Consider the following 20,469-nt stretch of genomic DNA (forward strand, 5'->3'; position numbering starts at 1 on the left):
AATAACAATGGCTACGCTGACTCGAACTCGACTCTCATCTCCGAGTTTTAATTAATATTTCCTTCATCATTATTTGTTTTCTTGGTCAGCTAAATCACCACCCAACAATCACTTTACAGTTTGTCTTTTATAGACGCAATAGTTTCATAGTCCCAAAAAATGTCTCCTGCAGCTCAGCAGATGGATGGCTTCTTTGCAACTGGTTTTTGGGGGTGGATCTGATAATGTGGTGCACACCATTTGTGAAGTCAGACCACATGGCTGTTTGAAGAGGTGGATTTCTTTGAATTTGAAGCAGAACTGGAGCTAAGGATGTGAAGAATGGCTGCTAATATTGATGGATTCGGTGCGGTGACTTGGTGGGGGTTCTCCCCAGCACTTGACCTGGGTGATCTGAAACAAAAAGGTATTAAAAATACACACATACGTACGTACCGTACAAGCTCTCAATCAGTTTGCTAGCCATTCCTAGATCCTGGCTAGATCCAGCTATTATAAATTATATAATACTAATACAGATTCTTCATTCTCCTTTATAGGTATAGCCAAACAGGGCCCTGCTACAGATCCTCCCACAGTCCAATCAGGTAAATCGTAGAGTAGATCTAGTTGGCCGTTTGATTCAGGGTAAAATTCTCGATCACGGCAGATGTGGTCAACGTCCTCTTGGTTGGAGCTGCTGATTTGCGGCATGTGTTTAAAACACTTGTACACTCTCATAAGTACACCAACAAACCAGTACATGTAAGCAAAGAGTAATTCGTAAATTTGTAGCCTTTCAGTAATTTCCATCCTCCAGTTTTATGTAGCCGAGGGTTGTCTGGAGGTGTATGCTCGCCATCTGCTTTTCTTGTCTCTACTGTTTGAGCCTTCGGAGAAAATGGGACTTCAAGGTATAGAGCTGTGTGTGTTCACACCTGCCGTCACAGTGTAAGATATACCAATTTATACCAATTAAGAGGAGAGCAATATTATGCATTAGCAAGTTGTAAGATATTTACTCTCTAGCTATTCAGGGCTGCATTGAGGGGGGGTGACCCCCCTAGGATCTGGCAGATTCATTAATAGGTATTTGTACTGCTGATTACTTTGCCCCCCCCCCTACATTTTTCATTTGCCCAATTCGCCCCCCCTGATCCAAAATCCTGGATGCAGCCCTGCTATTGAAAGCTGGATGCATTAATTGTAGCCTGGGACTTCCACCATTCTATTGAGATAAACTGTTGAGTTGAGTTTCGCCCTTTTACAGAGAGGGTTGAGTTGTTTCTAGAGCTCTATGGCAACACTCTGGTGAGACCAGCCACTGCTGATTACCTCAGGGAGAAGGCGTCTCAACTCATCAAGTGAGTGAGATCATTCCACAGTGTTATTGATTAACGTCCATTGATAGGATGGTGACTGATGAGGAATATTTGAAGCAGTGTGTGCCGATCCTAGACATCAGTCTATTAAAGGTCAGTCACCTACCACTCTCTCTCGATCTGTTTGTCAATGCTGGCAAAACTTTCTACCTTGCCCAAGGGTGCATGTGACCATAGTGACGTACCACAGTATTTTTATATTTGTATGCTTTAACACTCAGTACAAAGAGAGGGACTTTCTAGAGAGCATCTTCAAGTTCTGGAGAAACAGAGATGAGAAGTACTTTGATGTGGCCAAGCTATGGTGAGTCAATATTATTTTTAATTGTCTGTATTATATTAAGTGTCGCAAGCAGTACATTTACTGTAACACAATAGTTTTTCTGGTTGACAGAAATAGCTATTATTACTTATACTTACTATGTCAGTGATGCCTCTTGTTGTGTGCGTAGGGAGCATCGCCTGAGGCAGTACCTGGGTCAACGGTACGACTCCAGGAGTGGGGCGTTCGATTGGGACTACAACATGCACCTCTCCGACATGGTATTAGCTGTACATACAATGTAATAAGAAAACGGGTCGTTAATGTAAAATTCCATAATTTGGCCAATTAAAGCCTGGCATTCAAAATGTCTTGACGTTTATACAACACTGTAACAGCTGCAGCAAAAAATTACAAGTAGTAGTATAATTATATGCATACGTGTTTGAGCCTTCTACTGTATTGTTCCCCAGGCTCCAGTAGTCGGTTCCCGTGAGTACCAGGGGTGGCGAGAGGGGGGTGTGGCATTCAGACTGAGGGGCGACGCCCCCTACACCTCGTCCAACATGACTCTCGCCTCTGGACTATTACTCAAAGAGGTAGATACATTTGTAGGCGTAAAGTAATTCATTTTGTGTATCCCTAGGTTAGCGCCTTCTGAAATTAATTTTCCTCTGTAGCTAAATAGCTGTATCGATGGTAAGCTCGATCTTTTTAAGGCCCCATATTAAAATAATTACGCTGGTAAAGGTGGCTCTATTAGGAGGTTAGTTTCGAGGCTGGATGGCGCGTCTTTAGAGGGGCGCCTTCTAATTAGAGGTAAAAACAGCTTTGTAAATGAACCATGTGCATGTGGCACCTGCAGCAGTTTTTCTTGGTATTCCAACAGGCCTGTGCGTAGGTTGAACACGGTAAAGATGTACTGTGGTTAGTTTTGGCTTGGGGGCTGCCCAGATGTGGAAGGAATCTGTTTGCTCATTTTACTTCTATTTACCAATAACGCGCTGTCTAAAAATAATTACTCACACGTGTGGAGCTCCATTTGGAGTTTCAAAAATTACTTTAGAGGTTTCATGGCGCATCTTAATTAGAGGGGCGCCTTAAAAAGAGCTTATACGGTATGTTGAAATTGATGTTCAATTATTTCTGATGCACACACACACACACACACACACACACACACACACACACACACACACACACACACACACACACACACACACACACACTTGCATTCACAGGGCGCTGACAAGGTGGCAAGACGTGGGTACTGGGGGGACATAGTGTCCAGTCCCTACCTCTCATTTGGGGTGGAGTCTCACAACGAGGAACTGTTCACCAGACACAACGGAAGACATATCAAGGTAGGTGTTTTTGGAAACTCTAGCTTGTATAAAAAGTATGGTAAGCTGATCACCTTTGATCTACATGTATAATTATACACCCCACTTACAGTGGTCACCTATCAGCAGGTCACCCTCTATACATGTATAACTATAACACAATCAGGTTAATAGGTCCATAGCATGTGTTTCATTCAACCTGTGTTTAGCAGGCAACTTGTTGTCAATTCTAGGAGTTGAATGTTTCTGTATTGTATAAGGTTATCCTAGAATCAATCCTTTCACGGTTTTTGAATACATCACTCGAACTTTCCATTGCTTTGTATACATTGTGTCCAAGTGTAGCAGCAAAGAAATGCGAATTGAATTGATACACTAAATCCACTAAATCAGTACATCTCCCTACTCCCTCGCTCAGACGAGTAGTGACGTCTCAGAGTACAATCTCCTGTCTTTGTTCCACCGGCTGATAACTGGGGAGGAGTATGCCCCGCCCACAACCACTGCCGAGCAAGAAACAAGTCAAATGGGGGTCATTGAGGAAATCGATGAGGAACAGGAGGCAGTAATCAACGACAAGACACCTGGCAGCGAGCATAGTCTAAGAGGACCTCTGTTCAACGGTAAGAATTTAACTACAACATAGCTACTTACCGTATATTTGGTTTTGAATTGCATGTTTTTCGAGGCACTAAATTTTCAGTTTTCGCGTATTGGCCTCAAACCTTGAAAATTAAGAATTATTGTTTACTTCCGGTATCGAGAGACCGTAGGGTGTGGTCATTTGAACCTCTATCCTCGAAAATAAAATCCACGAAATGTTTAGTTGCATGCATGAGCAATCTGTGAAAATGTATACATGAAGTGCCTCGAAAATAACCCGCTATATAGTTATGTGAATGACTTGCATAAGATGCATGAGCATGCCCAATCGCATGCCAATTGCAATAGCAATTAAGAACACTATAATTAGTGTCATTCGTTTTATATATAGCTATAGATTTGAGTATAGACACCGTATAGCGGGTTATTTTCGTATGGTGAAAATTTCTCTTATTTTCCGTATTGTAGAGCATCATCCGAAAATGATAAGTGCGAAATTATTCTACCGCAATGGTTCTACGTATGTCACTATCCTGAACTGCATGTATAAATAATATTATTTAGAATCCCAAATATAACCTTAACAATGCGAACATTAATTTGTACAAACAAAAATTACCCGGGTACCGTGAATTTTGTGGGTGAAAAATTTTTGCATGAGCCAAATCAGCAGAGAAATTGACCCTTTGCGATCTAACTATTGCGCTCTGGCAATTAAGGATCGTGTACTATTTTATTGTTGCGAATTGATCAACCAACCATCGCAAAGTTCGCAAATTAATGTTTGATGCTCGCGAAACAGTCTAGTAATACGTTATACTCTTGGCGGTATACAGTACACAATTAGGAGTTGAATGTTTTTGAGTTCCCTCATAGTTGGTGGTTGATGTTTTGCACATGCACTTAATTCACTTTCACTTTGTCTACTTTTCTCTCTGTGTTCCCAGGGTCGTGTTCTGTGACTCTGCTGCCCCTTAATTCTCCCTCGGAAATTGGGAGAAAAGAAAAATTCAAACAACTCTTTGATGTTGTCTACCTCTCTAACAGGTACATCATAATGACTTAAGTTAGCAACTAGAGCACTGAACCCTAGCTCGGCTGTTGACGTGAATTAATCGAAAACAGAAGAGTGTTATACAATAAATGCAGTAGTATGCATGCATTTTAGTGGTGCATGGGACTTGCACTGTGGACTTGGAGCACAGCAAAGTCAGCAAAGAAGCCTGGATTGAGTCTTAGAAATTATTATGGCTCCTGGTATAAGCAAAGAAGCAACAACCACTACAATCAGGATTCCTACTTTGGATGAAACCATACATTATATATACGTATACACACAACTGTCTGAACAGGTTCATCTTATGACATGCTAATCAATAGTTATGCTCTCTCATCACAGTATGGTACACCACCTCGCCAGTGGCATACACACTACCTTCTCACCTGGCTGTACACTCGTCATGGAAACAGCAAAGTACGTGTATACATGCAGTAGTGCATATAATTATAGTTGTATTATTATGAGTATTTCAGTGTCTGATAATTATTTGCATGCCCTATTACGTAAGTCAATTAATTAATTTTACATTGTACAATGTATATTGTACACATCGATTACGATTATAGACAATGGGGATTATCAGGATATTTCCATGAGGCAAATTTTGGCCCAAATTTTAGGGAGCTATATGTTATATACCACATTTATACCACGTTTGAATTCTATGGTGGCATCGATCCAAAAGCCCTAAACCCTGACATGACTTGTAATTAATGACTCTAATGTGTTCCGGCCCTCCGGGGGTGATCATAAAAAATGTATGTAACGTCAATTAAATTAAATGAGGTGTTTCTGGAATTTTACCAAACATATTAATTATATAGACAACCATCTCTTTACTACCAAGCAATGTGTTGGTCATACAGTATACCATGTCTTTGCCCCAGGTTTATGCTGGACTTGAAGAAAGACAAGAGAGTGGAGTATGTACAGAAGATCACCAGTATGGCCACGTCAGTTGGCTTTAAGGTATAACTTATACGTATATATACACATGAATAAATGTGTGTATAGCTATGGATATCACATCCATTGTCGATCTGTCTGCGTTGAATAGGTTTGAGCTATATAATTATTCGAATTCCTTGCCTATTACATGCATGTACTGTAATCTCTATAATTTTTTTATTATTATAATTATATAGCTTATATCACATAATGTTAAGGTATAACGGTCACATAACGTCGAGGCATAATTAAATGTTGGTAAGGTTGTTGTACATGTATAATTTTAATGAATTATTATTATAGCAAGATAATCTTTAATTAATTGTCATGCATGCATGCATCGACAGCTTATGCTCTTGTACTTGTGCCAGTATAATTATCATACAACACTCATGCAGCCTCAAGTTTATATTTTTCGTGTCTCGTGTAAATGTTGCCTGACTTTTATATCCGTGCAGATCCCAGTACTCCCCTCAGAAGACAACCCGAGCCACTTAGCATTTATCAGGGACACTTAATTAATAATTATAATTATGCAACCTTATAATTATACTTTCACTGTAAAAATTAATTATCATGTTATTTAGTTACTCATATTCATTGTTCAATAAGAACATAGTCACAGGAGGCATAATCGAGGCAATGGACAATTTTAAGCATGCATTAATCACTCACAAATAATACGGAACATATCATTATCACGCTGACAAAATAAACAACAATGCTCTGCCTATAATACTTAAGTGCTATCAACTACAACGGCTATATAGCTGGCAATCAGATCGTCCATTGTCATGACTTCCCCTGCAGCTGCTTGCCAAGATACTCCCTGCATAGAGGAGAGAGCAAATTACTCTTGGACTACATATTGTGCCTTGGTCACCCTATATAAGCAAGCAAAACTCTATAATAATAGTATATCCATAGCATATAATTATGTGTTTCAACTTGTGTTAGCAGGCCACCGCTTTCTTACAACCACACGCAGTTGGGCAGCCTGCCCTGGTTTTTTTACTGTTACTGTATAATACTGATTTCCTGCATAGCCAACATAATTATATACAATGCATGCAGATTCATGCACTCACCAGTTTTGAACCATCATCTTTTGAATGGCCAGTAGTGCCTGCATACGAACCTCCGAGTTGCCATGGTTGACCAGGTTCATCACTAGGCTCTTTCCTCCAAGTTCGTCAACATTTCTACAGTGTGTGGGGTACGTGGTACATGATATGGGGGGTAACATTGTACTGATTTCAGATATATTATATTGTTATTTCATGCAGTTTTGTTACAGTACCGTAGCGGGTATAAACTTTTGCAGAAATACCTTTAGAAAGGTTTTCGGGGATGCGGAATAGTAGCCTTTTGCAACATGCATTAATTTCGTGAGCTAGTATAAATGTTCTCTTAATCAGCGAAAAACACGAACATTTCAAAATATACTCGCTATAACAGTATCAAGAGTAGTCTTGACGATAATTATGTAGAGCAACACATTCTTGAACGTAAAAATGGTATACATGTATGTACATGGTGATGACTGTATTTCTTTGAGGTTGGAGAAACTCTTTGATTGGGAAACAGATTTCATTTGAGTAGTCTGGGTCTGTTGTATTGTGTACAGAGTTATACACGTACTCCTGGTACAGTAAGCAGTATACACGTAAATGGACTGCTATTGAACTCACTTCTTCCCTCTGGGGTAGTATCTCACATACTCTCCCAGGTCATGTGACGCCACAGCGATGGCCGTTGAATTCTGAGACTCTTCTAAAATGGCCACCAACATTCTCAATATCTCGTGACGGTTTTCGTTCAAGCGCATTACGTTTTCTCTCTGAAGGAGGGGTGTGTTTGTGGGGATAGATGTGAAATGTAGCAGCTACAAGTACTTGTAGTAGTATATCAATGGAGTATTTGTGTTCACATGTAAATTACAGTCCAAATAGCGTGCACACACAAATATCACTACTAAGGGATAGCACACATCTGCACACTAACTATACATTATAGGTAAGGATCATCCACACCATTTCTAAAATACAGTCATGTATACATGACCACAGACCAAGCCACAAACATGTCAACAGACTGTCACTGTTATTATAGCATGTCATACTGTTACAAGCCACCTGCTGGTACAGCTGCATGTTTGTATATACGAGTGCACTAAACAGCTAGCGAGCTCACCCAGAATTTGTCCGAGCGATGACAGGGACTCCATTCCAGGCGGCCACTCTTCACCTCAGCGGAATACTCGTCAAACGAGCTGTGAACAAGACAAATCAGTAATCAGTAATCTGAATGCAGAATAACAACTAAAGTGTACAGAATTATACATCATGTAGCCTTTGGCTAGTTTTGTGCGAATGATTTCATAGAGCAACCACCAGAAAGAACCTATAATTAAGCCAACTTCTGCAGGGGAGACTTACACATGTATACATGATACGCACAATAGAGTACAGTGTGATTTAGCGAACTATTAATGGCAATTTTAAATTTGACGAGCAGTCAGTGATGCTGTGGCATTATTAATGTCAAACATCAAGCTAAAACATTGGCGATAATTTGGCCACCATCACCTTGATTCGCCAAATTTACCTGCTATACTGTAGAGTATGAAATTATGACCAAGAAGTAAAGCACTTAAATACAATGCAGCCCCTCCCCTTGCCTGAGGTCTTGTAGATAGTTGTTAAGTTTCTCGTGCAGGAACTCAACGTCCTCCGTGAGGTCCGTGTCGTCTCTGGTCTGTTTCATGAGCACACTCAACACCTGAGGGGGGAGGGGCACCATGGCAACTCAAAGGATAAGTACACTGCACTGCACAGTGTACATACACACTGTAGTAAAATGACCTGTTTTGAGTTAGTCAAGTACAAACTGAAGATTTCATCACAAACTGAAAATTACCCGCTGTACGGTATGTGTACAGTGCGTGTACGTGTATGCAAGGTGTACTCACTGGAATAACCTTGAAGTGAATGATATCTGTTGCATACAGTGCAGAGATGGTCTTGGACGGCAGCTCAATGAAGTTCTGCAAATAACAAAGTACATGTATTAGGAGTGACATACATTTATCTGAGTGGTTAGAACCAATCATGTACATGTAGCCCTGGGTTACCGTTGGGCGTGACCAACAGTACATGTAGCTGTAATAAAGAAGTGGCCCAGCTGCTACAAGTCTAAACACATGCTACGGAATCTTAAGGGTCCATTTACCTTACTGTATTATAGAACACTGACTACAGGGATACCATGTATAAGCCCATGCAGGAATCCAACTGTCAAGAACCACTAGGAATGAGACTCACTCACTCACTCACCCTGAAGGTGGCTAGAATGATTCTCTGAACCTTCTCTCTGTTAGTGGCCTTGAGGACATCACACAACACCACGGCAACTGGGTACCTGCACAGTCATACATGTATATAGTGCAAGCACATGTACAACTCTCACACGTACATACATGTATGAACAAAAACTAGCATGATAAAAATAAAGATGCATTAGCTTGAAATGGGTTTAGTTGTTGCACTAAATGTCCAGGTATTGCAGACCTACCAATGAACACAGATATCGTGCGTCCCAATTAGGTCATATGCTCACACCTAAAAATTGTACGCCTCTAGTCTACTACATGTAGCAATGAAATACTGTATAATTTATTAGCAGTAACACTACAGCATCTATAGCTCGCTAAGCCCCAGCAATAAAATAGTGTATGATAAAACTAGCTCCAAACACTGTACCAGGTTAGCCTATAGTAACACCCACTACTACTGTAGAAGTAAGTCCCTCAACTCACTCCTTCATCTTCTCTAGAATCTCCACATTGAAGGAGAGCATCCAGATGATAAACACCAGCTGGTAGTGGAGCTGAAACGAGACACGGCGATCCAGCACATCCAAGACTCTGTATGTGTGTGTGTAGTGTGGAAGGGTTACATGTATGTATACAGTGCAGAGTGAACAAGTATGGCAAGTGGAAATTGAGATTAGGTAAAGATCACTACCACAAGAAAACACTGAAGGATTTAGCAAAAAATTAAGATTAGGTAAAGATCACTATCGCAAGAAAACACTATAGAACATAGCACAAATTGAGATTAGGTAAAGATCACTACTACAATAAAACACTGTAAAGACATACATGTAGCACAAAGATCACTTCCGCAATAAAACACTCTGTTGCAGAAACTACACAGCAAAAGTTTGGTGTAAAGAACTAATATTGGATATGGTACCCCTCCCTCTCCTGTACTAGGAAAGGTTTGACTCACGGTTTGATTCCGTTGGCACTGTAGAAGTCGTTTCTGTAGCACTCTTTCTTGAGGAAGGTCATGAGAGTCTTTGACACACACTCCCAATACTGCTCCATCTGGAGAACACACAGCAATGGCAAAATCAAATGTGAGGGAAGGTTGAAGAGCAACATTGGTGTACATGTAAATACAACGACTAGTAGGTTCTCCATTTTAGTAAGGTAGACATGTTACCGACAAAGGAGTTTAGAGCAATAGAGAAAATACATTAAAAATTAGCCCTGGCCTCAAAAAGAAAACTTCTATGTACACAATAATTATACAGACAATAGGATAAGGAAGATTGAGACACTCACGGCTGGGCTGAGTTGTCCTATGGTCCAGGAGAGGAACTGCCTGAGGTCATCAGCTGGTAGAATGTCCTTACTGCTGGCAGCCAGTCGAGCAACCACCAGACTAGCCTGTGTTATAAAGGTGGATGGTTATAGGGCAGAGACTAGAGATGTGCTATAAAGGAGGATGGTTTAGGGCAGAGACTAGAGATGTGTTATAAAGGAGGGTGGTTTAGGGCAGAGACTAGAGATGTGCTATAAAGGAGGGTGGTTTAGGGCAGAGACTAGAGATGTGCTATAAAGGAGGGTGGTTTAGGGCAGAGACTAGAGATGTGCTATAAAGGAGGGTGGTTTAGGGCAGAGACTAGAGACGAGCATACAACACATGTAGCTACATTAGCTGGACAGCCTCTAACTGTTGACTCAAAACAAACATGAACTTTGAGAGTTCTTAGCTCAATTTAAAAATGTAACAGATACATACATTATAGTAGTGGCGAGAGTTAGGCAAAATTGTACACAATGGTTGTAGAGGCAGGCTTACTTGAAATTTGTTGTAATTGTCGTTTCTAAAGAGAATGTTCAGTAGTGGTTTTATCAGCTCACACCTAGCTTGTGTATGTGTGTGTGTGTGTGGGGGGGGGGGGGGGTCAACATGCATTAGAGGTTTCTTGTAAACACGGCTATACGCTCAACAAAAGAACCAACAAACGCGTCGATCAACAAACAAAAGTACTGTCATGATTGTACAAGTAACATACATGTACATGTAATCTGGTACAACTCTCGGGTCATGTGCACCATCATCTATACGTTATGTTGTGAGTATAATCAACTGGCATAAGTATAACGCTTGCTATGTACCTACAACGAACAACCTCTAACCAGAAGCAATGACAGTCATGCATACATGTACATGGCTGCATACAATATACAATACCGTGGTGTATATTTAATCCACACAACACTTACCCTTGGTTGGCTACCAACAGTTTAGTGGTGTTTTCATCCTATAGAGAGAAATTGTTCTAGTGAAAAAACACACACACACACCAATGTTACATGTAGTAAAATTAGTACATGTACTCGTGAGAGAAGGAGCAAACTGAACAACTCTACAGCCTTTGATTTGATTCTCTGATACACAGGGCCGTCACTATTTTTGCAGAGTGTACGTACCAAAGACTTTGTAAGCAGCCACAAATCTATGTTTTGAATTCAAGTGCTCTCACCTCTGTGATGTCACTGAGAACGGTCATGATCATCTGTAGCGATTCATCTTTTCTCACTTTGGACAGCAGGTTCAAGAAGAGTTGAACACACTGCAAAATATGGTTACAGCAACAGGACGAGGTGAAATGCATACATGTTGATACGGATATTACAGTTATAGCATAACTACTTCATGAGGTGTGTATACCGTCATGAATAATTAAGTATCTATCCTCACACATGTACAGAGAGTAAGCCAGTGGAGAAATGCCCTTTTCTTCCCGAAGGATGGACAAAGTTGTAGGTCATACTCCTATCTAGAGAGCTATCAGGTACTTTTGTTTCAGCAAACCAAGGCAAGGTAACCTGCAAATTGGCCTAGGTGATGACTTTGTTCTCAGATTTATGTTAATTGTTCCCTTTCTCTGCAAATAGGACTAGTTGTTCCCTGCATATACATCTTCAAGGGCAAACAGGTCCACACAGAGAAACTTATATGTCTGATCTTGGTTTAGCAAGGAATAAATAGCTACTACCTAAAACTTGCTTTCTTCACATGTGAACATGTGGCACTTAGCTTCTTACTGCGCATGCTCAAACTCCTCATTCTGTGGGTGGGCGTATTATCGAGTCAAAATACCCCTGTGCAAAAACTTCGAAGCAAAATAGGAGATGGGCTTATTTTCGTGAGGGTACAGTACCACTGGATCGTAAGCACTGATACTAACTTACTAACTTACAACGTCTGGTTTTCTCTTGATAATGAATGCCCTCTCTTCAGAGTCAACAGGAATGATCTGGTCACTAAGGTGATACTCTGTGTCTGTGATCGCCTGGTTCCTGTGTGTGTGTGTGTGTGTGTGTGTGTGTGTGTGTTGAGGGGGGGGACGGTTTGGTTTGGTTAGAGGCTTGAAATCAAGGCCAGAACACTATGGTTACATGAGCTTGAATGCAGTCACATAATTTAACTGTATGTGTGCGTGTGTATGTGGAAAGGGAGAGTAGAATAGGAATAGAATAGGAAATTAAAATTAATGGTAAAGAATGAGAGAGAAGTGGAGAATGAAGGAATAATGATATGTGTCTTACTTGTAATACGACGAGAAATTGAAGTTTCTCTTTCTCAATTCCATTGCTTGCACAGCAATGCGATTATAGGTGCTCGAAGCTGTGAGAGTACAAGCAACAAGGTATCATCACATAGTCACATGACAGCCTCCATTTACCGACTGTAAAGGGCAGACTATTAGGCTTGAAAGGAGGACAAGCTGACAAATGACAATATCAGTTGTCGAGATTCTATTAAAAGAATAGTAGAATAGAAAGGCTGCAAAGCTAGGGGGAGACCATTTTGAGTATCACTATTAAATGTGGTACAATTTTATCTGCCATAGAATGTTCTACATGTACGTGTATCTAAAAAGACCCCTCCTTCTACCTCTGGAGATTTCTCTCATAATTAAGCCACCATATAGATCAGGGTGTCATACAGAATTTTGAAGTAGAGGGGGAAATAAGAAAGACTAAGTAACCAGAAAATGTTGCTAAAAAAAAGTTAAATCTTATTTCAATACCCTGTTAGCATGAAAAATTGCCAGCTATGGACACTATAGTACCTGAATGAGGGGGGGGGGGATTGGAGCTAGAGGGGGATATCCCTCCTTTCTCTCCCCTGTATGACACCCTGTAAATTCATTACCGTAAGATCTCGATTTAAAGCGACACTTTTTAATAATTACGAAGCCAGAGGTCGCATCTTTTGGAGGTTGAACAATTATATTGAAGTCCTGGTGTCGCATGTTTAGAGGGTCGCATCTAATTGGAGGTAACTTTACAGAGTCTACTTGCCTCGATTTCAGGCCGCTTAAAAACACTGATTTTCCAGTGGGCTACAATCGAGGCTAGGGAGTGGCTACATTTACAACGCGACATTAAAAAATAATTGTCAACGCAGCTGTCGCTACTTGAGGTCAGAAAATTGCTGAAGCTCCTGGGTGTCGCATATTTAGAGGGTCGCCTTAAATCGAGGTCTTACGGTACACTAGCCTCAAAACGTAATTATTAAAACGGCGCCTTATTTAGATAAGTACTGTATATCGCTTGGCGCTAATACACGTAGCTGTTACATGCATTAACTCTTCATCCAATAAACGTCTTGAAAATATGGGACAGTCATATCTGACACAAACACACTCACACTACAATTCTACACATGCGCACACACACACACACACAAACCATGCGTACTGCTTCTTTCTTGATGTGCCTCCTCGACATGGTCGATGATGTTGTCCAGTTTCTGATAGCCCCCCGCCATTAGTCTCACCGGTGTCTCTGAAGTATGCAAACAGTGTCTACGTCTACAGTATGCACTGGTACTATACTGTACTCGAGATCCTGATCTCTCTCTGGGGTTGCTGAGTCAGCATCATGTGACGGTTGGTTGACCTTTGCTCTCTTAATTTTTTGTGGCGCTGTAATTAGAACAAAGATGTAAAAGCTTCATTCTATATAATATAATATAATGTGTTCGTCAGTTCTCTACAAAAGAAAAGAAAATCCTGGAAACAAGGCTAACTGTAATTATGGTGAAAATTTTTAAGGTGATATTATTATTTATTGTTTCGCTTGGCAGTATCACACTGCTATGGTTTTACGCAAGGTTATTCTTCACGACTGAGCCAGCTGAACTGGTTAATGCTATTGAAACAAATGCTACTGAAACAAAACACTCCACGGGGGTTGCACCAACTCGCTTTATCTATCTAACTCAAACAGAAAACTGTATTCCAACTTATCTAAAGTCTCCCGAAGTGATTGGTGACTCTAAAGCATGTCAGTGTGATGTCATCATCCTCAGTTACAAAACGAAGTGTGCTGACATGTCATTGCCTCATGTTCAATACATATTCAACTCTAATAAGTCTATAACCTGGACTACTGGAAGAAACTTGCTTTACGAAGTAGCCAAGAAAAGGAAAGAAAAGTACATCCACTACATTTTCATGGACGATGATGTTCAACTGATACCGGTGGATAAAAAAAATACACAGAATCCATTTAGGATGTACGAAGAATCTCTCAAGATCTTTCAACCTGCTGTAGTTGTCATCCTCGATTATACCAAGCGAAACTATTTCCCTACAACAATTCTCCCTGAGCGATTGGATTGTGAACTCACAAGATATGTACAAATATATAGAATAGACGGCCTCTTTATTGCCTATCACTATCAAGCGATAGACTACATACTTCCATACGTATCAAAGTACGATTCAGTGAGCTGGTGGTACTCACAAGAGTATACAAATGTCAGGTTGAATATCCGGTTTAATGGACAGGTAGTTACTGACCCTCGCTTTAGAACACCCAACCCACAGCATCGCGACTACCAAAAGAGACTGCCTTTACAGGATGCCTTCAATAATTTTGTTGCTGACATTCGGTTAGAAGAACCAGAAAAGTATCGAAAATCGTTCAAGCCCATTTTACAGCAATGGTTAGCAAATGATGACCCAAAGTGGATGTTGGGCCAACAAACTTGCGAACGTGATTTATCTGTACATCCATATAGACCTTACGAGAATCTAGCTTAAACAATATTGTCAGTACTAAGTTGTTTTTAGCACCTAGGCTGCCACTCGCATTTTTATTCATAACTGTGTTTTGAAATTTGTACTTCATAAAAACGCAAGATGTGAATATCAGACAGTCAAAATTTCCTGGTGAAGCATGGCCCCCATTTTTCTGAAATGTGACCCTTTGCCCCCCCCCCCCCTGTCAATTTGTTTGTATGAAGATGCCTCGAGGCGTAACCGCATGCAGGAGGAATACGGTAAATCTGACTGTTGTTTGTGTATTCTGGCCGTAAGGCCAGGCAAACTATAGATTAGTAGTTTCTCATTACAAAAAAATTATAGTGATTATGATATTCATACGGTAAAACAAGAATAATGACAAAATGACAAAAGCTGCCCGCCCGCATGCAATTAGAGAAACTTCAGGACCAGAAACAAGAGTATCACTAATTGGAGTGGCCTTTACTCCGGGTAATATACCCATAAAACATTGTCACACTTAACTTAAGGCATATACGTTTCTAAATATTATTATATTACATCAGTGCATGGACGACACCTGAATGCTTCCTTGGCTAGAATACACTATAATTATAATTATACACACTATATACTAGTTGACAGCAAAAATAATTGCTCTATATATACAATTACACAGAGGAGGTCCGACATGCGTGCATGAATCACTATAAGTTCGAATTCAGTGCATTGTGGTCATTGGAGTCACGTGATATGTCCAGGCCAAATGCACTATAGCACAAGTTAGATCAAAAGGTCATAATTTTATCCCTGGGCCATATCTCCAGCTCATCGTCCATAGTCATAAGTTGCATAGTGCTGAAAAATGCCACAAACCCCGAAAAAAGGTGCCACAAATCGTGAGCATCGTAGAATCCAAACAGAATGCACTCTTTATTGTAGTCCCTGGAGACGGCCGCAGAGGCAGCCCAATCAATACCATCCTGCAGTGAGAGATGCATGCTCAGTCACAATTATAATTTTGTTTCGAAAAGAATGCCTGTTGCATGCATGGTATGAATAATTATAATTATGCTATATTATAGCACATGCATGCATGCACAAGCGGTAATTTTCAAACGACCTTGACTTATATAGCTATATAGTTATGCTCGGTGTTTGTGTATCTAAATGCATCATACCGTATTACTAGAATATTTTGAGGATGAAGAAGCTTTGCGAATGAGCCAAATCAGCAGAAAATTTGACCCTTTGCGATCTAACTATTGCGTTCTGGCAAGGATCGTGTGTATATAATAATTTAGGTTTTACGGATTTTATTGTCAAGCATGCGAATTGATCAACCATCGCAAAGTTGGCAAATGTTTGATGCATGCTCGCAAAACATTCTAGTAATACGGAGATAGAGTAGAAGAGGAATTTAATTCACGTGGTGTTTTAACAATTAATTATATAAATTATTATACTTATATGTAATGGCTCTAGGACCATCCTTGTATATATCTCTTCATAACTCCCACAAAAGCCCGGGAAAATTATTGTGCATGCCCAATATAAAGGTTTACTTACGATTGAGAAGAATATTAAAGCAAACGCCCAGGAGAGAATATGAAGACCATGCACCGAATAAAGCAGTCTTGGTTAGTTTCCTGTACTTTAGCTCCCCAAAAACAGCCTTAAGTTTGTGATGAAATAGTATATCTGCATGCCACATTGTACAGTTGGAAATGATGATCATGAGCATATATAGAACGCAAACTTGGATGTCTGTGAGCTATAGCCAACGTAAGCCCTATACAGGATTATAATAATTATAAGCTGGCCATTGAATGGTCACACTTACAGTAGAGTATTGAGCACGATTACTACAACTGCCATTCCAAACTTGGCCTGTATAATAGAAAGACAAATAATTTATGCAGTTAGTTAGTTCAATAAAACCAGGAGCCCATAAAGAGAAGGAGCGGCTAACTACGGGGATCACGTCTCGTAAGTGGTTATGACCGCATTTCCATATATGCAGGGTCACTTAAGTGGTTGAATCCCTACACGTGTTATACGCAATGCAGGGATGCGGTTTGCAAGCACTTAGTCGCTTCCATACAAGGAAGTGCGGTTTCACCGGCAATTACGAGATGTGATCCCCGAGTGTACGTTGAAGTTGGCCGCTCCTTCTCTTTATGGGCTCCTGATAAAACACACTTGCATGCATGTTTGAGAAAAAGAAGGTCTCTGTTGAGGCGACCAATAACAGTCTATATATATATACATGCACATTTGTAAGAGTATACCTTGTGTCGTGGTGGATCATGAAATACCCTCTGACCAAAAGTACGACAGAAGCTGCTTGAGCATGCAATGAGGAGTTGATCTGTCAGCGATAATAGAACTCCACGGCAATCAACAGAGTAAGTAGAACATAGAGGAGAAAGAAATACCCTCAAAACAGAGTGCTAGAACTGAAGGTCTGAAATTAATTAAATAAACCAAGATAATGGCAAAAGAAGAGAATAATCAAAAAGTGCTAGCCTCGATCCCAGCCCCTCTCACTAGAGGTCCTGGTAACCACCGTTTTCGCGTGGGTGGATTCATTAGTACTTTTATCTTCTCCCGGGGGGGGGGGGGGGGAGAGAGTCTTCTGGCAAACAGAGTCACAGGTTTTCAGACAGTCAAAAGTGGGCGTGTCGGAAATGGGCGTGGTGACAATACTAAAACTGGCTGGTCCTATACAGATTTAGTGAGATTTGAAAGATTCTCTGTACTTGAAATAACATTTTTAGTTGATGTATACAGGAATTTAAGTTAGCCATTGCCTACTGGCATAGTTTTAAAAATGACAAAGGTCAAGTACTATCAACCTCCTCTGTGAAGTGGAATCATGTGACAGTTTAATTGCATTCTTGGGAATCTGATTGGAGAAATGTGGCAGGCTCTGGGAAAAAGGCCATATTGGAGCAGGCTACAATTGTTGAGATTTAAACATAACTATAAGCCAAGAAAAATTATTATGAGATTATACACTGCAGTCCATAAATCAGGCTATTGCTCAATACCAATATCGGCTCCAAGATGTCCTTTTTCCCACAAATGTTGACATCTGAACCAAGAAAAGTGACTCTAAATGCCAGACCTTCTCCCTGGCACATGTCAGATCACGTGCAAGGGAGTGGTCCGGGGCCAGACTAGTTGGCTATAGGCGCAGGCTACATGTACAGATCACGTGCAAGGGAGTGGTCTGGCCCCAGACCACTCCCTTGCACGTGATCTGACATGTGGTGCCAGGGAGAGGGTCTGGCATTTAGAGTCACTTTCTTGGTTCAGATGTCAAAATTTGACATCTCCAATCAGATTCGCAAGAATGCAATTAAACTGTCACATGATTCCACTTCACAGAGGAGATTGATAGTACTTGACCTTTGTCATTTTTAAAACTATGCCAGTAGGCAATGGCTAACTTAAATTCCTGTATACATCAACTAAAAATGTTATTTCAAGTACAGAGAATCTTTCAAATCTCACTAAATCTGTATAGGAGTAGAGATAATAGCCAGCCAGTTTTAGCATCGTCACCACGCCCATTTCCGACACGCCCACTTTTGACTGTCTGAAAACCGTTTGCCAGACTCTCTCCCCCGGGAGGAGTCTGGCCTCGAGACTAGGCTACATGCTTCTGTGCTTCATTCTATGTGTTCAAGTTTGTCAGTTCTCTACAAAAGAAAAGAAAATCCTGGAAACGAGGCTAACTGTAATTATGGTGAACAATTTTAAGGTGATATTATTTATTGTTTCGCTTGGCAGTATCACACTGCTATGGTATTACACAAGGTTATTCTTCACGACTGAGCCAGCTGAACTGGTTAATGCTATTGAAACAAATGCTATTGAAACAAAACACTCCACGGGGGTTGCACCAACTCGCTTTATCTATCTAACTCAAACAGAAAACTGTATTCCAACTTATCTAAGTTCTCCCGAAGTGATTGGTGACTCTGAAGCATGTCAGTGTGATGTCATCATCCTCAGTTACAAAACGAAGTGTGCTGACACGTCATTGCCTCATGTTCAATACATATTCAACTCTAATAAGTCTATAACCTGGACTACTGGAAGAAACTTGCTTTACGAAGCAGCCAAGAAAAGGAAAGAAAAGTACATCCACTACATTTTCATCGACGACGATGTTCAACTGATACCAGTGGATAAAAAAAATACACAGAATCCATTTAGGAGGTACGAAGAATCTCTCAAGATCTTTCAACCTGCTGTAGTTGTCATCCTCGATGGTCGCAAGCGAAACCATTTCCCTACAAAAATTCTCCCTGAGCGATTGGATTGTGAACTCACAAGATATGTACAAATATATAGAATAGACGGCCTCTTCATTGCCTATCACTATCAAGCGATAGACTACATACTTCCATACGTATCAAAGTACGATTCAGTGAGCTGGTGGTACTCACAAGAGTATACAAATGTCAGGTTGAATATCCGGTTTAATGGACAGGTAGTTACTGACCCTCGCTTTAGAACACCCAACCCACAGCATCGCGACTACCAAAAGAGACTGCCTTTACAGGATGCCTTCAATAGTTTTGTTGCTGACATTCGGTTAGAAGAACCAGAAAAGTATCGAAAATCGTTCGAGCCCATTTTACAGCAATGGTTAGCAAATGATGACCCAAAGTGGATGTTGGGCCAACAAACTTGCGTACGTGATTTATCTGTACATCCATATAGACCTTACGAGAATCTAGCTTAAACAATATTGTACTAAGTTGTTTTTAGCACTTAGGCTACTATTGAATAAATCGTCACCACTCGCATTTTTATCATAACTGTGTTTTGAAATTTGTACTTCATAAAAACGCAAGATGTGAATATCAGACAGTCAAAAATTTCCTGTTGAAGCATGCCCCCAGACCCCCCTAGATGGCCGTGTTCCTGAGCACACAGATATCTGCATGGCCCCCATTTTTCTGAAATGTGACTATTGCCCCCCCCCCCCCTGTCAATTTGTTTGTATGAAGATGCCTCGAGGCGTAGCCGCAGGAGGGATACAGTAAATCTGACTGTTGTGTGTGTATTTTGGCCATAAGGCCAGGCAAACTATACACCTTAAGGTGACATATTTTCGCGTGTATTAATTTCTGCTATTTCTGCGAATGAGAGAAAATCGCAAAAATTAGTACTCGCAAATAATTGGCCGCCCTCTTGTTTAATGTACCCAGATCGACATTTCGCAAAAAATTATACCGCAAAATGTACAAAACTGTAAAAACGCAAACAAATCTACCTGTTGTAGTAATGTGCATAGTGTTTACTTTTAGTTGTGTTAATTAACTCATTTCCTGTGGTTAACTTTACTTCCTGTATTGTACTTTTCTGTTATTGTGGTTTCTGTTCGTTAGTAGGTTCTTTCTGTATAGTTGTTCTTTGTTCCCTTTGTGCCTAGCTATAGGGGCCCGCTCCAGGCGGCTCTTTGTGTATGGGAGCCTCTGCTCCACTGCCTTTTGTCTT

The 20,469-nt window shown here is 40.5% G+C and overlaps 4 protein-coding genes and 1 long non-coding RNA gene across 8 annotated transcripts; 3 read left to right on the plus strand and 2 right to left on the minus strand.

Annotated features, from left to right (window-relative positions):
- The first annotated feature begins 217 nt into the window (after window positions 1-217).
- On the plus strand, window positions 218-6,173 carry LOC135351786 (dynein axonemal assembly factor 3-like). The gene is made up of 15 exons (XM_064550884.1): window positions 218-406; window positions 540-587; window positions 650-744; window positions 800-893; window positions 1,250-1,343; window positions 1,391-1,454; window positions 1,583-1,665; window positions 1,814-1,904; window positions 2,097-2,222; window positions 2,865-2,987; window positions 3,385-3,589; window positions 4,517-4,616; window positions 4,969-5,043; window positions 5,517-5,598; window positions 6,036-6,173. The coding sequence occupies exons 1-15, from the start codon at window positions 322-324 to the stop codon at window positions 6,093-6,095; spliced, it is 1,425 nt and encodes a 474-aa protein (XP_064406954.1). The 5' UTR covers window positions 218-321; the 3' UTR covers window positions 6,096-6,173.
- Window positions 6,174-6,258: 85 nt separating this feature from the next.
- LOC135351795 (V-type proton ATPase subunit H-like) lies at window positions 6,259-13,840 on the minus strand. 2 transcript variants are annotated; one of them, XM_064550904.1, is made up of 16 exons: window positions 13,643-13,840; window positions 12,485-12,563; window positions 12,136-12,235; window positions 11,416-11,505; window positions 11,156-11,193; window positions 10,728-10,791; window positions 10,208-10,312; window positions 9,870-9,967; window positions 9,395-9,502; window positions 8,913-8,997; window positions 8,549-8,623; window positions 8,258-8,358; window positions 7,771-7,849; window positions 7,269-7,417; window positions 6,666-6,779; window positions 6,259-6,406 (listed from the first exon to the last, which is right to left on the minus strand). In XM_064550904.1, the coding sequence occupies exons 1-16, from the start codon at window positions 13,710-13,712 to the stop codon at window positions 6,370-6,372; spliced, it is 1,392 nt and encodes a 463-aa protein (XP_064406974.1). In that variant the 5' UTR covers window positions 13,713-13,840; the 3' UTR covers window positions 6,259-6,369. The 2 variants fall into 2 exon arrangements, with proteins under 2 accessions (XP_064406974.1, XP_064406966.1); XM_064550896.1 differs by having other exon boundaries at window positions 13,634-13,840.
- An 18-nt stretch (window positions 13,841-13,858) lies between these two features.
- Window positions 13,859-15,113, plus strand: LOC135351819 (uncharacterized). The gene has a single exon (XM_064550928.1). It carries the CDS (start codon window positions 13,981-13,983, stop codon window positions 14,989-14,991), a length of 1,011 nt encoding a protein of 336 aa, XP_064406998.1. The 5' UTR covers window positions 13,859-13,980; the 3' UTR covers window positions 14,992-15,113.
- A 374-nt stretch (window positions 15,114-15,487) lies between these two features.
- Window positions 15,488-18,167, minus strand: LOC135351830 (uncharacterized). 3 transcript variants are annotated; one of them, XR_010399513.1, is made up of 4 exons: window positions 17,244-18,131; window positions 16,796-16,842; window positions 16,522-16,744; window positions 15,488-15,935 (listed from the first exon to the last, which is right to left on the minus strand). It is a non-coding gene; the product is annotated as an uncharacterized LOC135351830 (long non-coding RNA). The 3 variants fall into 3 exon arrangements; XR_010399512.1 differs by having other exon boundaries at window positions 16,796-18,125; XR_010399511.1 differs by having other exon boundaries at window positions 16,522-18,167.
- Window positions 18,168-18,356: 189 nt separating this feature from the next.
- LOC135351865 (uncharacterized) lies at window positions 18,357-20,395 on the plus strand. Its single transcript, XM_064550975.1, has one exon. The coding sequence runs from the start codon at window positions 18,617-18,619 to the stop codon at window positions 19,709-19,711; it is 1,095 nt and encodes a 364-aa protein (XP_064407045.1). The 5' UTR covers window positions 18,357-18,616; the 3' UTR covers window positions 19,712-20,395.
- Window positions 20,396-20,469: the final 74 nt, after the last annotated feature.

The sequence above is a fragment of the Halichondria panicea genome, chromosome 1 (assembly GCF_963675165.1).
Source record: "Halichondria panicea chromosome 1, odHalPani1.1, whole genome shotgun sequence".
Lineage (NCBI taxonomy): Eukaryota > Metazoa > Porifera > Demospongiae > Suberitida > Halichondriidae > Halichondria > Halichondria panicea.